Consider the following 15805-nt stretch of genomic DNA (forward strand, 5'->3'; position numbering starts at 1 on the left):
TCGCCCATCTGAGATGACCCCCGCCTAGTAACTGTAAGCCACGCTGAAACAACTATAGTTTATTCCTCTTGCTTTCATATCCCTGAGCTTTGATGGGTTCTGGGCTCCCCTTCCCCTCCTCTTCTTAAAGTGTAGATTTCTTTAAGTAGCATGAAGCTGACCCCCTAGCCCACCCGACCACTGTGCAGATCGGCCTGCGGGCCTATGGGATAATTTCAGGTGAGAAGAAGATAGGAGGGCCCTCTCTGATCCTTCCCTGCAGGGTTTCGGTCTCAGAGAAGGGTTCACTTGACCTCATGCTGGAAGTGAACAAGACTCCGGGCCACTCCTCAGCTCCTCCGAAGGAGACTAGCATTGGCATCCTCGCAGCTGCTGTCAGCCGGTGAGCCACCCCTGGCCCTGCTCCCTAGCCAGGCCCGGGATGGAAGGCCTGGCGCTTTCCCACTCTGAGTTTGAGTGTCCTGCCCTGAAGTGGGGCTGAGAAGCCAGGGTGAGGGCTGCAGGGAGGACAGAGCCACCAGTACCCAGGCAAGAGTGAGCGGTCAGAAGGAGACCTACCCATATGGCAAGCAAAGGCCAGCAAACAAAAGCTAGGTCAAGTCGCTGGGCTAGTCCAAGGTCCAGACCAGAAGTTAGAAATCCAAGCCGGCAATGACGTACGCTGTCTAAATTCCCCACCTGCCCTGAGAAGAGGACAGAGATAAATAAAGGCTGCTGGGTGTGGGCGAGGACAGGAGGCTCTGTACCAGTGTTTACCACTATCTGGGTGGGTGTGTTTTTAGCAAAGTGGAAAGAAGAACTGTATTTATTGAATTAAACATTCAACTGACTGTCTACCCTGCTCAGGCTTTGTGCCTGGTCACGGGCATAACAGTCGTGGAAAAAACAGACAGTGTTTCCTCAAGTAACTCACAATTAGTGGAGGAGACTAACAATTGGGCTACTGTGTGGTAAGTGATATGGGGGTGGGGAGAGTGCCCTAACTCAGACTGGGTAGAAGAGACAGCTCCTGCTGGTGGAGAAGAGGTGGTCTTGCTTGTGTTTTGCGATCTTTGGATGGTTCATTGGTGGAGGTGAATAGGGGACCTCCTGGCCACGTTCCTCCTCCTCTTCAGACTCTGAATCTCTGCCTGGGGTTGGGCAAGAACTCCTTTTCTCTTCCAGACTGGAGCAGACTCCCATGCCAAACATGTTTGGAAGTGGGCCCTTGAAGATGACGTTGCAGCAACTGGCTAATGAGGTGTGGGAAGAAGTCTCACGTGCTCCCGGGCAGCAGTGGGAGAGGAAGAAAGGGTGGCAGAGAAGTCGCCTTGAGAGTAATAAAAGGGCCCTACTGCGTACCAGTGCTCTGCCCATTCTCACTCACTCTCAGCCAGCGGCTGAGCCAAGACACAAGGATCTGGCTTGTTCCTGGAGGTTCTTGGTGCTTATCTGAGACCCTAAGACCTAACACACCCAGGCACCCGTTGGGAGCCGGTTCCCACTCATCCTTGAGGCTACGGCTGAGGGCCCTCAGGCAGATCTAAAGCAGGAAGAGACCCAGGCCTCAGGTACAGCGACCCTGTTATGCTGACCCCTCTGAAATCCTGCTGACCTGGTTCTTTCTTTCAGTTTTCCTTCCCTGCCAATGTCATCTTCAACAACCTGTGGCTATTTTGGCCCCTTGTAAGCAGGTAAAGTTTTATCTTTCCTTCCCTCACACCCCCCCACCCCCACCCCATACCTACCCATCACCCAGTCCCCTCTCCTTGGCTCTACTGGGCCTGACTAATAATTGTTCCTCAGCCGCCAAACAGAATATGTAATTCATAGATAGGACATCCCCCTAGCCTTAAAGATCTCTTACAGGTTCCAGAAAGCGGGTGGTCCTCCAACTCATTTTTCCCCCATTGGACAACATCTGACCTTAGTCCTTTTGCTTAGGTTAATGGAGAGAGAGGATATAACCAATGCGCTGGTCAGGACCACTACGGCAGTCACCATGTTCAATGCAGGGATCAAGGTAACATCATCTGGTCCCTCCCATACACCTTTTGCTCACTGCCCGCCCGGCCCTCCATTCCTTGGCTTTATCCCCTGGCTCCTCCTTCCTCATCTGGTTACAGTTGGAATAATAGGAAGGCCCAGTGCTGAACTGCCTGTGTCCTCAGCTGGGTACGCCTCAAGAGCAAGCGTTCTAGCTGAGGTCTACAAAGGCTCTGAAATCGCTGGCCAGATTTTGGATATTAGTAGTTTAGGGGGTGTCCATGTTCTTTGGGTTGTACAAAAAAAAAAACAACACACACACACACACAAAAAAACATTACCCTAGTGTGAAGAGGTTTTATTTGGGAGTTAATCCTTGTGACCTATACTCATTCAACCTGTTATACTAGTATATTAACCTAGCATTTTTGGTCATGTAGACTAAAGGTTTCTAACCTATCTATTATCAAAGATCTTTCTTATTACTCTTACTTATATTTTGAAAGATATACCCACCTAACAAATTTAATGAGTGATTAATTTAATGTATTTTTTCCCTAGTGTTACCCTTAGTTTAAAAGAGAAACTCATCTGCCATTTATAAAATCTATAACATTTGTGATATATATATACAGCACTTAAAATATACATATTGTCATTCTCAAAATACACTAAATATTGGGTGGCCTTGGCGAACCAATTGTCTATGAGGTTTAGTTTTATAGAAATAATTTTCAAGTGAGAAATACATTGGTACATTCTTATTCTAAGAGCTACTTTTCAGCAAATTGGTTTACTTCCAATTGGACTGGCCACTCAGGGCATCTCTGTTTAAAGCAGTGGTTCTCAACCTGTGGGTCGCGACCCCTTTGGCGGTCGAACGACCCTTTCACAGGGGTCGCCTAAGACCATCCTGCATATCAGGTATTTATATGACGATTCATAACAGTAGCAACATTACAGTTATGAAGTAGCAACGAAAATAATTTGATGGTTGGGTCACAACATGAGGAACTGTATTTAAAGGGCCAGAAGGTTGAGAACCACTGGTTTAAAGGAAGCCCAGCCATGCTATTTAGCACGGGTGTAGGCCTTTCTGAAATCATGAAGTAATAGACCTTTCTGAGGTAATAGACCACTCCTATTAGTATAACACCACCAACACAACTTCCACTAGCACCGTTCACTTAGAATACAATGTAGTCTTGTGGAGCCCAGGTTGAGGAGAAGTGAATGGGACCTCAGAAATAATTGCTGACACATGTCAGCCAGACCAGAACTATCTCCACCAGCAGCCTAGGGTGTCCACGAAATAATAGTACTGTGTCCTTGAATCCCAATGGTATCTTTATCTGTCCAGAATACGTTAACATTTGTTACTCCATTTGATCTTCCTAACAGCTGTGTGAGTACTAGTGCCCCAATTGCCAGTTAAGAAACAGAGGTATAGGGGGTTGAGTGAAGGGGGGCTAAAAAGGGAGAAAATGGGAGACATCTGTAATACTGTCAACAAGAAAGAGGAAGGAAGGAAGGAAGGAAGGAAGGAAGGAAGGAAGGAAGGAAGGAAGGAAGGAAGGAAGGAAGGAAGGAAGGAAGGAAGGAAGGAAGGAAGGAAGGAAGGAAGGAAGGAAGGAAGGAAGGAAGGAAGGAAGGAAGGAAGGAAGGAAGGAAGGAAGGAAGGAAGGAAGGAAGGAAGGAAGGAAGGAAGGAAGAAGGAAGGAAGGAAGGAAGGAAGGAAGGAAGGAAGGAAAGAAGGAAGGGGTTGCACTTACTCAAAATCAGACGTCTAATTTGTAACAGCCCAGTTCTGTCCCTAGTCTGGTGCTTTTTTGCACATACCGATTAAAAGAAAGATATGCGATTGGGGAATCTGTTTTCTCATGGCCTCTGAGGGGGAAAAATGCCTCCATAGCTTAACTCTGTTCTCTAGTTAGTCCTGGTTCTTCCTGGAGGCAGAGAACAGAGTCCGATTTCACAATTGATGTGGGAAACCACCAGCAGCAGCAGCATCCTGACCCCCTCGGGATCAGACCTGCCATGATGGGCCTGCGAGGCTCCGGGCGCCCTGCCCTGTGGACGCCCTAACACTAGCCCTTGCAGAAAGGTCCTAGGCACCCTGGGAAGGAGAGCAGTCACAGAAGACTGCCAAAGGTGCCACACAGGGCCAAAACAGGTGCCGGGCATCACAGAGGAACTGTTTGTTCCGAGCAGTTCTCTGAGGTGCCTCCAGGCCCAAGAAACACAAAGATCTGCCCTGAAGCAGACACACCTCTAGCTCTGAACACAGCCCCATGTCAAGGGCCCAGGGAAGACAAGGGGCTGACTAAAAAGATTAAGCCCCATGGACACAGACAATAGTGCGGTGAAGGCCGGGGGAGGAAGGGGAGCAGGGTGGAAAAAAAAAAATGGGGGGTGGGGGGGGCAGGGGCACCTGTAATGCTTTCAACAATAAAGATAAATTATGAAAAAAAGTCAGCCCCAGACCTTGAAGTCAAATCAGCTCCCTCTCCCTCCTCCTGGTGGTAGTTGGCATTTCCTGGGCAGGGGTCGGGTGTGGGGATTTGAGATTGGCTCAGACCAGGCTGTGTATTTCTCCCTCTAGGTGAACGTCATCCCCCCAGTGGCCCAGGCTACAGTCAACTTCAGGATTCACCCTGCACAGACGGTCCAGGAGGTGCGTACCCTATCTTCCTGACGACTGGTTTAGCTGCAATCCCCGGGCTGGCCCAGTCTCTCATTTGTTCAACCAACATTTTTCAAAGGCTCCCTTTGGACCAGGTACTTGGCTAGGATAGGAGATCTGTGGTTTGGGGAAAACTTGGAGTCTGGGGGTGGGCAATGAATACTAGTAAATAATAGTAGCAAACATAGTGGGCTTGCTCTGCAGGTGGTCCTGTCCTAAGATAGACACACACTCATTTAATCCCCACAACCACCCTATGAGGTAGGAATTGTATTGTCCTCATTTCATGGGGAAACTGAGATGGGCAAATAACATGCCCAAGATTCCCCGTCCAGCAGCCCAGTTCCAGACTCTGTGCTCTGTGCTTTAAGCTACCACACTACACTATGATTATAACAATTCGGGACAAACAAAGGAAAATAGGACCAATTCAGAGAAGGGAACTGATGCTACCCTGTGAGGGTCAGGAACGTCTTTTCCAACCACTGGAAATCGGAGCTGGGACTTAAAGGACAAATAGGACTCTGCTAGAAGTACGGCATTTAGAGGAAGGCTCAAGTCAAGGAAAGCAGAAGAGTAGAATAAACTGGGGGGAAATGACGAGAGATGGAAATGGAGATGCAGTTGGAGATCAAGGCCTTGTATGTCATTCTGATGAGTGTGGGCTCTAGTTGTGGACAGAAGGGAACTGTCAGAGTGCTTCCAACAGGGCAGTGATCTGCTCAGATTCGCATGAAGAGTAGGATAAACTGGGGGGAAATGACGAGAGATGGAAATGGAGGCGCAGTTGGAGATCAAGGCCTTGTATGTCTTGCTGATGAGTGTGGGCTCTAGTTGTGGACAAAAGGGAGTGCTTCCAACAGGGCAGTGATCTGCTCAGATTCGCTTAGGGAGTGATGATGGCAGCAATGCAAAGGAAGTGCTGGAGCAGGAAGAGACAGGCAGCTGTGGTGACCTCTCAGGCAGAGGGCATGAAGGTCTGAACCAAGGCCATGGTCATGCGGTGGAGAAGAGGGTGCCTGCAAGAGGTGTGCGGTGAAAGAAAGCTGGGATAAAGAAAGTGGGATGGCTCTAGCAGCGGTTCTCAACCCCTGAAAATACATCCCTGAAAATACATATTTACATTACGATTCGTAACAGTAGCAAAGTAGCAAAATTACAGTTATGAAGTAACAACGAAAATAATTTTATGGTTGGGGGTCACCACAACATGAGGAACTGTATTAAAGGGTCGAGGCTTTAGGAAGGTTGAGAACCACTTAGTAAGGTTTTTTCATCTGAGTAGTTGGCCAGGTGCTGATCCCTTCAACCAAAATTGGGAATTTGAGAAGAGCACCTTCACAGAGAAATGTAATGGTTCAGAAGGTTGAGAAGCTCGTAATATATTAATAGATAATTATGAATACCTCAGGCCTGAAGAGAGGATGAACTAGAGATACAGGCTGGGGTGCTGTTAGCATAAGTGAAATCTCTGGCATCAGTACAATCTCACAGGAAGGATATGTACAGTTAGGAGAGAACAGGGTTGATGACAGAGCCTTGCAATGGTCCGCTGCAAACATCAACTTCAAAACTATAACAATGAATGAGTAATGGCAGATTGTGATGAGTGCTGTGACGAAAGGGACCAGGTGCTATTAGAGAATATAATGAGGAACCAGATCTTGTATGGGCACACGCAAGGCTTCCCTGAGGAAGTGACATTTGAGCTGGAAGCTGAAGGGTGAGTAGAAATGACACCGAATATTTGACATCTAAGGGAAAATCTAGCTTATTTAAACATCAGGTGGAGCTAAAAAGAATTCAAAAAGTAAATCTGATCCTTCAAAAAATGATCAAAAGGGGCAACTGAACCACTATCGGGTAAATAACACATTCCGAGTTAAGCAGAGTTAGGGGTGGGCAGTTTCCTGGGTGCCTGATGCAGTTCATCAAGGTGCAGCCACACTTAGACATCTGTGGTCCTTTCTCCCTGAGTCCTTCCCCACGGAAAGTTTTGCTGTCACACAGGGTGGGAGGCACACCCCTCTTTGCGGAAGGGCTGTGGGTGGAGACAGGTTAACAGCCTGCCCCTCCAGGGGAGTTGGGACTCATGTGAGCCCCGGGCGCTATTTCTTTTCATCAGGTGCCAACCTTTGTCCTCTCCCTGGGGGCTCATGGGGCCAGGAAATCACTGAATTCCCCTCATTGAGCTTCTTTCCACCAGTTTTTTTCCAGCCTCATTCCCACTCCATGCCCTTTTCAAGGGCTGTTTCCACCAGCTGGGGCTTTCATCTCCCCAGGCTCTGCCGCCCTTCCCTCCTCTCTCGTCCCCTGCCACAGCGGCTTTCCTTCCCTGTCGATCTGATGAAAGCCCTGGAAGCCCTAGGCCCATCCTGCCCACCTGCCCAGTGAGGAATGGAAAGCCTCCATCATCCCCAAAACACACAGCACCCTTTGTCCTGGTCACTCCACTCCCTCGTGCCCCAGTTCCATGCATCAGGGACACTCACTCCCTGCTGGTCTGGGGGCCATGGGTACAGAGCCCTGGGCTGGTCCTGCGGAAGCACAAACAGCTCCCAGAGTCCTCTTCCTCCACCTTTACTGGTCTTTCCCACGTTGTGGGTGTAGATAGGTCTCCACGGTCTTCAGAAATACAATAGGCCACCAGGTGGAAAGGAAGATTTGTTCTGAATGGGCCTCAAGGGATAGAAATAAGACCATTGGAAGATGCTTCAGGGAGCCCCCCTTGAAGGAGAGTTTGGGAATATGGGGCCTGGGATGGTAATGAGCTCCTGAGAGGCTGGATGTCCACTCATCTAGAGGGCAATGCAGAAGATTCCTTCTTTTTTTCCTTCCTTCCTTCCCTCCTCCCTCCCCGGGTGTTTTTGAGTGGCGACTATCAGTTACACATTCATATGAGCACTTGGGAAAGTGGTGACAAGATTCCCACTCCAGAGGTGCATAGGGTCCAGTGGGGAAGACAGCAACCAGCAAGGAATCAGTGAACACAGTGGTTTTTTAAAGAGGTAAGCATCCCCAAGGAAATTATAGGATGATGTGTCACAAAGTGATTTAGGGGTGGGAGAGGAGCACTGAGAAGCTTTACATAGAGTGGTCAGCCCCCTCTGAGGGGGCATTTACGCTGAGATTGAGATCCTTACGCACAGGCCTGGGGAACAGATTCAGGCAGCAAGAGCACTGCCTCTAATCTCCACAGAGGTGACATTCTGCCGGTGTTCATGATGTGTCTAGTACTATATTCTATCCTGTAAAGTACATGCAATACTGTGCCGCGCCAGCACGGCCAAGGGTGAACCTGAGTGGGGGGCGGTGAAGGATTAGAAAAGACAGACAAGAGAATAAAGCTGAGGCTGGGTGGGATGCTACCCTATCTGATGGAGAGACAGTGCCACGGACCACAAGCCATGTCTTTATTTTATAGCCAGATTCCACAAGGCAAAGTAAGGGCGTGGTCAAGATGTTTACAACGTTCTCCTACTCAATTACATGCACCTGAACTCTATCAAGCCCACATCACTCAGGCAGGTGGGGCCACGTGTTCGGACCATAGGTTCAAGCTTACAACTACAGCTATTGGCTATAATTGTGCTGGGAGGGCTCTGCCCTCCAAGCTGGGACTTGCACGTGGCCATGAGAGGACTGTGCCTTCTCATTAGTCCGAGGCTTGAACCTGTCCAAACACTGTAGCTGCTCTCCACACAATACAAAAAAAAAAAAAGGATTTGGCTTACAGGAAGTCATATCTCAGTTCATTATAAGAAAGACATTCATAGCTGAGTTGCTCAAAGGTAGAATGAAATAGAACACGTGATGGTGAGCTTTCTGCCACTGGAAGTGTTCAAGCCCAGGCTGGATGACAACCCGTCGGGGATGTTATAATGAGCAGCCTTACCACAGGACGGAAGCTGGACTCACCAGTTTTTTAGTACAGTGGGGCCTTGACTTACGAGTTTAATTCGTTCCGTGACGGAGCTCGTAACTCAAATTACTCGTATGTCAAATCAAAAAGTGAACGAGTGAGACACGTGATGCTGGACTGATGTTGTGGCGTTCACTGGGACGTTCGCTGCGCCAACTAGCGGTGGGGTATCTGAAGCTGGCTCGTAACCCAAATTTTAGCTCGCAACTCAAAGCAAAAAATCGGCCGAGAGACGGCTCGTATCTCGAAAAACTCGTTAGTCAAGGCCCCACTGTATTCGTTGTCCTTGCTTACCATCCCCTTGAGAGGAAAATGTATGTACACATAAAACAGAGAACAACATACTGTTGTAGGAATGTGCTATAAGGGCTAGAGGAGTTTAGAGAAATGAGAGACTAATGTGCTCTAAAGTAACTTGGGGGTCCCTTTGACCACTGACGAGCCCCTCCTCCTAGTCCCATTCTTGTGCCTCTGATTATTGCCCAGGACAGTCCCTCTAGTCCAGTGGTTCTCAACCTTGGCTGCACATTAGAATCACCTGGGAATCTTTTTAAAATCCTGATTTCTGGGCCTCACCCTCCGGAAATTCTGTTTCTTTGTTATGGTTTGGGGGCCACAACATTAGTAACAAAGAAACAGAATTTCCGGAGAATGAGGCCCAGAAATCATGATTTTAAAAAGATTCCCAGGTGATTCTAATGTGCAGCCAAGGTTGAGAACCACTGCTCTAGTCTAAACAGGCAACTAGCAGCTAATCCTTACTGAGCCTTTACTATGTGCCAGGCACTGGCCTAAGCACATTACATGTATTAACTTCAGTAATGGACACAACCACTTACCAGGTAGGTGCTACTATTACCCACATGTTAACAGATGAGCAAGCTGAAGCACAGAGAGGCGAGGGGGCTTTCCCAAGGTAATACGGCAGTAAGTGACTGAGGCACAAAGTTTGGTGTCATCTTCGGTTTTTGTACATACCCCTTTCCATGTGCAGACTGCTTCTTGCCTTTTCTCCATCAGTTTCATATCCTTCCTTCAAATTCTGGCTCAGAATTCATACCTTTAGGGAATTCATTTTAAACTAGAGGCCCAGTGCACAAATTTGTGCACAGGTGGGGTCCGGCTGGGCTCCAATTGGGGCCCATCAGGCTGGCCAGGGGGGAGTTGGCTGGCTGGCCCCACCCCACCGCCTGGTCAAACTCCTCCCAGTTGAGGGGGTAATTTGCATATGAGTCTTTTATTATATAGGATGAGCCCCGCCCTTCTTGCTAGCTCTACTCCTCCCCACTGCAATCTGGTGTACTGTGGAAGCAATTAAATGTTGTCTTTTTGACTAGGTTTAGACACCCAGCCCAGTGGTACTGACTGCCTAACCCTGGATAAGCTACTTAATGAGACAACTCCCAGTATTATTTTTATTGGTCCACATCTTTTAAATTTCAGGTGTCCAACCCTTCTTGCATGCCTTTAATGTTCTTAGTCCTGGAAGTATAGCAATGAGGTAGGCACAGGACTTGCCTTGAGTCAGGAGTGAGATGAGCCCCAGCCTAGCAGCTAGTGAGAAGACTGAGCTCCGGTGGCCTCTCACTGGGGGGTACAATCTGGGTGCCCTCTTCAATTTCTGGGAGCAGGGATCTAAGTAATTTGGGTCAGGGGGGACAGCAGGCACAGTCCCAACCCACCTCAAAGGGAATGACTTCAGGAAACCCCCAGTGCGTCAAGAATATGCCAAGACTATATATTTTTGTATTATTGTATTTGGGATATAAGCGTAGAGTGAAAATAAGCCCTGAGTCAACCCTTCCTCCCGCCCCCAATCCAAAAGTGGGGATATTGGTTTGGTTCAAATGGTGGCTTTTAAGCCAGAAGTAAGAGCCCTCATTTCCTTTCCAGACTCAGGTCCTAGCATGCTTCTAAGAAACACTGACCGGAAAGGGGTACTCTTGAGATAATGCCCCCATTTAGGTGATCCCCCGACTATGGGACACTCCTCTGTCTAGGACAGAGGCAGCTCTACAGCACCTGCTGGTCCAATGGGTTGAGACTAGTGGTGGAGCTTTCCCTGCGTGGCTGGGTGGGTTTGGGGGCCACCCTAAGCCAGCCTCCTGGTCCAGTCCCACATGGCTCCATGTGACCTAATCCTCAGGGTCTGGTCTACATCCTGCCAGAACCTTTCCTGGATTCATCTCTAGTCATTTCAGACTGAATTTTTCTAGGAGCTCCCTCGGGTTCCTTCCTGAGGAAAGGAGGCAAAGAGAAAACTTTACCACCAGTCCCCCAACTCCTGACTTTTTGTCTGTGCTGAACTCATCTTCCTGGTCCCAGTGCCGTTGGTTACAAACAGGAAGCAGGGATGCCCAGAGAGGGGAAAGCAAAGTGTGACCTGTTCATCACCACTATCCCAGGTTGAAGTGAGGTCATCACATCTATTCCCCTCGAGATGGTTGAGATTCGCATTCTGCTGACTCCTACCATCTTACTCAGCCCATGACTCACCACCCAAGGAAAAGACCCATCATTTCCTGATTTTCCAATTCCCTTCCTGCCTCCTGGCTATGAGGCAAGTCTCCGAACATGTAGCGTAAATTGACTCTGCTGTAGATGGCTTTCCAGGAAGACCCAGCTCTTCTATTTCCTGTAGCCAATTGGCTGAACTTAGGTCCCAGTGCTAAAATGAGCCTCCTCTGTAACTCCAGAGCTCTGCCTTGCTCAAGAAAAATCAGGGCTGTTTTAATTCCTATAGTAGTTGGTTAGCAGATTAGTAAGAAATCAAACTCCCTTTGTGTCTTCCCTGAAGGTCCTTAAACTGGCCAAGGATATTGTGGTGGATGACCGGGTCCAGTTCCATGTGTTGGAGAGCTTTGAGCCCCTGCCTGTCAGTCCCTCTGATGACCAGGCCTTGGGCTACCAGCTGATCCGCCAGACCATACAGTCCGTCTTCCCGGAAATCAACATTGTTGCTCCAGGTAATGACTTCATCAGCTGTGGCTGGAGGGAGGTGGGGGCTGGAACTGTTTTCTATCCAATGTCCACTCCCCCACCCCCACCCCAGCTGTTGAGCCTAAAAACAGCTGGCTACTTCCCCTCCTGTTGGGTCTCCACCCCCTTCCCTGGAGTGGAAGTGAGAAAGCAAACAGGAAAGGAGCAGAAACAATAAATTAGGTCAGGTCAAGCCTGGGTTCTTGGCTAACCTAGACCAGAGTGAATGGAGGAGAGGATCGGCCCAGAGTCCTCATCCCCTGGAAGAGACATGGAGGCAGCCAAGTTTCCCCTGGTCTGGTTCTGATCCATTCTAGGATACAGCTCAGCAGCAAAGCTCAGAATCAGAAGCCCAGCAACACCTCCCAGCCTACACCATTGGCAATTACACCCTTCTCTCCCAGCAGCAGTACCTCTGTGTACCTTCACTTTGTAGACAGTGGCTCTTGAATTTAAGAGTGGAAGAGGATCCCCCTAGGGAACTTACTAAAATGCAGATTACCTGGACCTATACCCAAAGATTTGGGTTAACCAACTCTGGAGAGGAACCTGGAATCTGCCTTCTAAGCAGATGCCCCAGGGGATTCTAACAGCAGCTAATGGCTGACCACAGTTTGAGAATCTCTGGTCTGTGGTGTGAAGAGGAAATGCTCTAATGTTAAGAACTGGGTCCGGTTTCTTTATCTAGGCTTAATCATGGATCCCCTCAAACATTGTCTAAGCTCATACTTAGGACCTACCCCTCTGCTAGGCATGAGCCCTTAAAGAGCTTACTGTGAAATTCTACATCCACAAACTTAGGCATGAAAAAAAAAAAGCAACCTTGTTTTTTTAATCAACTTAAATCTGACAGTAAGTCCGAATCCTCAAGATATTCAATCTCAGACGTTAATGAGGCCTCCCAGGACCCCACCCTTCCCACCTTGAATCAGGCCCTCAAGGTTTTATGTAGCAACACAGCATTGGAGTCCCTTGGCCAATGGTCATTGGTCCTTGTGGTTACCTCTGAGACATCCATTGTCCTACTCACAAGGTCACTTCGTAGGTTGGAGATTTCCTCTGGTTCATTCCCTGGCCTGTGTGGAGAGTAGGACCTTTGACTCTAGATCTGAAGATACCAAGCAGCCATCCCCTCTGAGGTCTGCCACCTCCTCAGACTCCTGCCCAGAGCAGGGCCTGGATCCCCCTATCCAGGGACCGTTGTCCTCACCATTGCATCGTCTCCTCCCTTGGCCATCAAAGGCTCTCTACTGGGGCATCTGCCATAATCCCAGTGACAAAGTTAGGTTTTTGCAGAAAAAAAAAAGATAGGCAGCAATCAACTGGCAGAAATCCCCAAAGCAAGAAATTGTGAAGGGCCTAGTTACCCATCTGCAACCAAGAGTGAAAAATAGAACAAAAGACAAGTTACTGCCCTAGCTGGTTTGGCTCAATGGATAGAGCGTCGGTCTGTGGACTGAAGGGTCCCAGGTTCGATTCCGGCCAAGGGCACATGCCTGGGTTTCAGGCTCGATCCCCAGTAGGGGGTGTGCAGGAGGCAGCCAATCAATGATTCTCATCATTGATGTTTCTATCTCTCCCTCTCCCTTCCTCTCTAAAATCAATAAAATATATTAAAAAAAAAAAAAGACAAGTTACCATTTCATTTCACTCCATCACACTTCAACTAATGCTCCAGGGGCTCTTTTCCCAAGAACACTCCTATCAGGACAAGTCCCAGCCCCAACTGGGGAATTGGGTGAGCGGCTTCAGGAATGTGGGGCGCTGGAGAATTCCTGGGACTTTCCAAACCTCTCAGAAGACAGAGGATGAGAATAACAGGCAGTGATGTTCCACTTTAAGAAGATCGCATTTTATAGCAGTAAAGTTCTCCAGAGGGTGTTTCTCTTTGATCTAGGATGATACAGATGAAAGTAGAGGCAATAAAGAAGTGCTAGTTTGATTTCTGGATACCTACAGGGGTGGGCAAAAGTAGGTTTACAATTGTGAGTACACGAAACACAGAGTTTATTCTTTTATTATTATGTATTCTTGTATTATATATTTTTCCACACAAACAACTAAAAACTTACTTTTTCTCACCCTTGTAGGTGTCTAAACATACCTAGCTATGGGTATGAAATAAAGGTATTGGCCTCCATGGTCATCGTGGAGAGAGGACAAAGCTTTGGATCATTGAAGGGATATCTCACTAATGCCCAAGGGAGGATCTTCCATGTTTCTGGCTGAAACGGTGTTTCAGTGAGATATTCATAGCTGCAGGCTCCCAGGAGGGCCCAGGTTTTGCTCTGCAGTGAGCGAGGGGTCCTAATTTTTCAGCCAGCCCACCACCAACCTCTTCCTTGGCTTGGTTACTCACATAAAACCCGCTTCCTCTTGATCTTCCCTTTCTAGGTATTTGTATTGCTCAAACAGACAGCCGACACTATACAAACCTCACCACTGGCATCTATCGGTTCAACCCCCTCTACCTGCAGCCTCAGGACTTCCGTGGGTGAGTGAGTAGACCAAGTTTGCTACAACTGACCTGTCCCTTCCCCCACTGCTTTCTCCTGAAAGTCCACAGCATGGGAGAAGGCCAGGGTCTGCACAAACTGAAATGGAGACATTGTAGAACCCACCTGGCCAGCTTTCCTCACTGCCCGTCTTGCCACTCCCCAGGACGTGTGGGAATTGGTCACTATTTTTCAGGGACGGAGATATGAAAAAGATGATTGGAGAGAACCTGGGGGAATTAGGGCCCTTGAGTGCTAATCCCAGCTAATCCTCCCTTTGGGAGAGTGCTTTCCATCTGAACCTCATTTTCTCCTCCAAAAGGGGGAGACTGCAGAGTTCTTAATTACCACTCAGTGAAATGCAGACACACGTGAGGTCAAAGATGGGCACCTGCTTTGAATTCTCAGAAGGACACACACCATAAGAACCTAAGACAGGATCACCCATTTTAACTGCTGTGTGTCAATTACTGTTCTGTGGGTTCTTCAGCGAATTCTACACCTGGGGTGTGGGAGGATGATCTCCATGTATTTCTCTGCTCCTGGTCATATCTGGACCCGATTTCTTCACAGTTAGTTGCCAACAGAATGAAAATATTTGAATATGAGCTTAAGAACAGCTCTCATGGGTTTGTGTGGGGTTTTTTTTTGGGGGGGGGGTTGGGGTTGGTTTGTTTTTAATGAAGGGGCAAGTCATTATTCTTTATTTCCCTTCATCTTTGAAGTTACATGTGAGTTTTGTTTGTGTTGTTTTGCGTTGTGGAGAGGCAGGTTGTGGGCATGAGGTCTGAGAGTGACATTCCTAGGTAAAGAACCCCATAAATACTCTAGACAGTTGCCCTCCCGAACCTCTTGTGCCCCTAGTAATGTGGGGGTGGGGATGGGAGTCGTGCTGGCTTCAAGAAAAATCTAGCTGGGGGCCCTGGCCTGAGAGAAAGAGAATGAGAAAGATCATTTCTCTTCAGAGGAGAAATTATTGAGTGAGTCCTGAGCCGGAGATGATTTTGAACTCCCCAGGGTTTATTAGTTACCCCCACTGTGGTTTGCCACGGGCTCCTAGGAAACCTCACTTCCTACAAATGGCCTCTCCCACTTGCCCACTTCCTACCCCAGAGGGTCAAACGCCACTGGTTTCAAGAGTATGGGGTGGGGAGTGCTCCCCAATAATACTCGTGCTTCAGCTATGGACTCTCTCTTCCCCCGCAGCATACACGGAATCAACGAGAGAATCTCAGTCCAAGCCTACGAGACCCAGGTGAAATTCATCTTTGAGTTTATCCAGAACGCTGACACAGAACAGAGGCCAGTGTCTCACCTGCACGAATTGTGAGGTCCCGGAGCAGCTGGATCGGGGGTGCCTGACACTAGGCCAGGACTAACCCAAGGGAGAAAGCCAATGTTGATGAAACTTTGGGTCAAAACCACATTGTAGCCCTGGCCGGGTAGCCCGTTGGTTAGAGCATCACCCCCGATACTCAAGACTGCGGGTTCCATCCCTGGTCAGGACACATACAGGAAACAACCAAGAAATGCATAAATAAGTCGAACAACAAATCAATGTTTCTCTCTCTCTCCCCCCTCCCCCACCCCCGCCACTTCCTCCCTTTCTCTAAAATTAATCAATAAAAAATAACTAAAATAAGCACACACACACACACACACACACACACACACACATTGTAATACATCCCCACCTGCTTGCTCCCAAGAACAAGGTCAGGGGACAGTCAGCAGGGATGTAGCTTCTCCCTTCCTCTTGCC

At 48.4% G+C, this 15805-nt stretch overlaps 1 protein-coding gene across 1 annotated transcript in view; it reads left to right on the plus strand.

The window, feature by feature from the left end:
* Nucleotides 1–15544, plus strand: part of PM20D1 (peptidase M20 domain containing 1) — a 30105-nt gene extending 14561 nt beyond the window's left edge. Inside the window, exons 6-13 of the mRNA XM_005885251.2 lie at nucleotides 263–382; nucleotides 1165–1240; nucleotides 1612–1673; nucleotides 1924–2002; nucleotides 4568–4639; nucleotides 11368–11536; nucleotides 13944–14043; nucleotides 15251–15544. Coding sequence (XP_005885313.1) covers nucleotides 263–382; nucleotides 1165–1240; nucleotides 1612–1673; nucleotides 1924–2002; nucleotides 4568–4639; nucleotides 11368–11536; nucleotides 13944–14043; nucleotides 15251–15374 — 802 coding nt within the window. The 3' untranslated portion in view covers nucleotides 15375–15544. The remainder of the gene's footprint in view (nucleotides 1–262; nucleotides 383–1164; nucleotides 1241–1611; nucleotides 1674–1923; nucleotides 2003–4567; nucleotides 4640–11367; nucleotides 11537–13943; nucleotides 14044–15250) is intronic.
* Nucleotides 15545–15805: the final 261 nt, after the last annotated feature.

This window comes from Myotis brandtii, unplaced genomic scaffold, assembly GCF_000412655.1.
Source record: "Myotis brandtii unplaced genomic scaffold, ASM41265v1 scaffold898, whole genome shotgun sequence".
In the NCBI taxonomy this organism is placed as follows: Eukaryota; Metazoa; Chordata; class Mammalia; order Chiroptera; family Vespertilionidae; genus Myotis; species Myotis brandtii.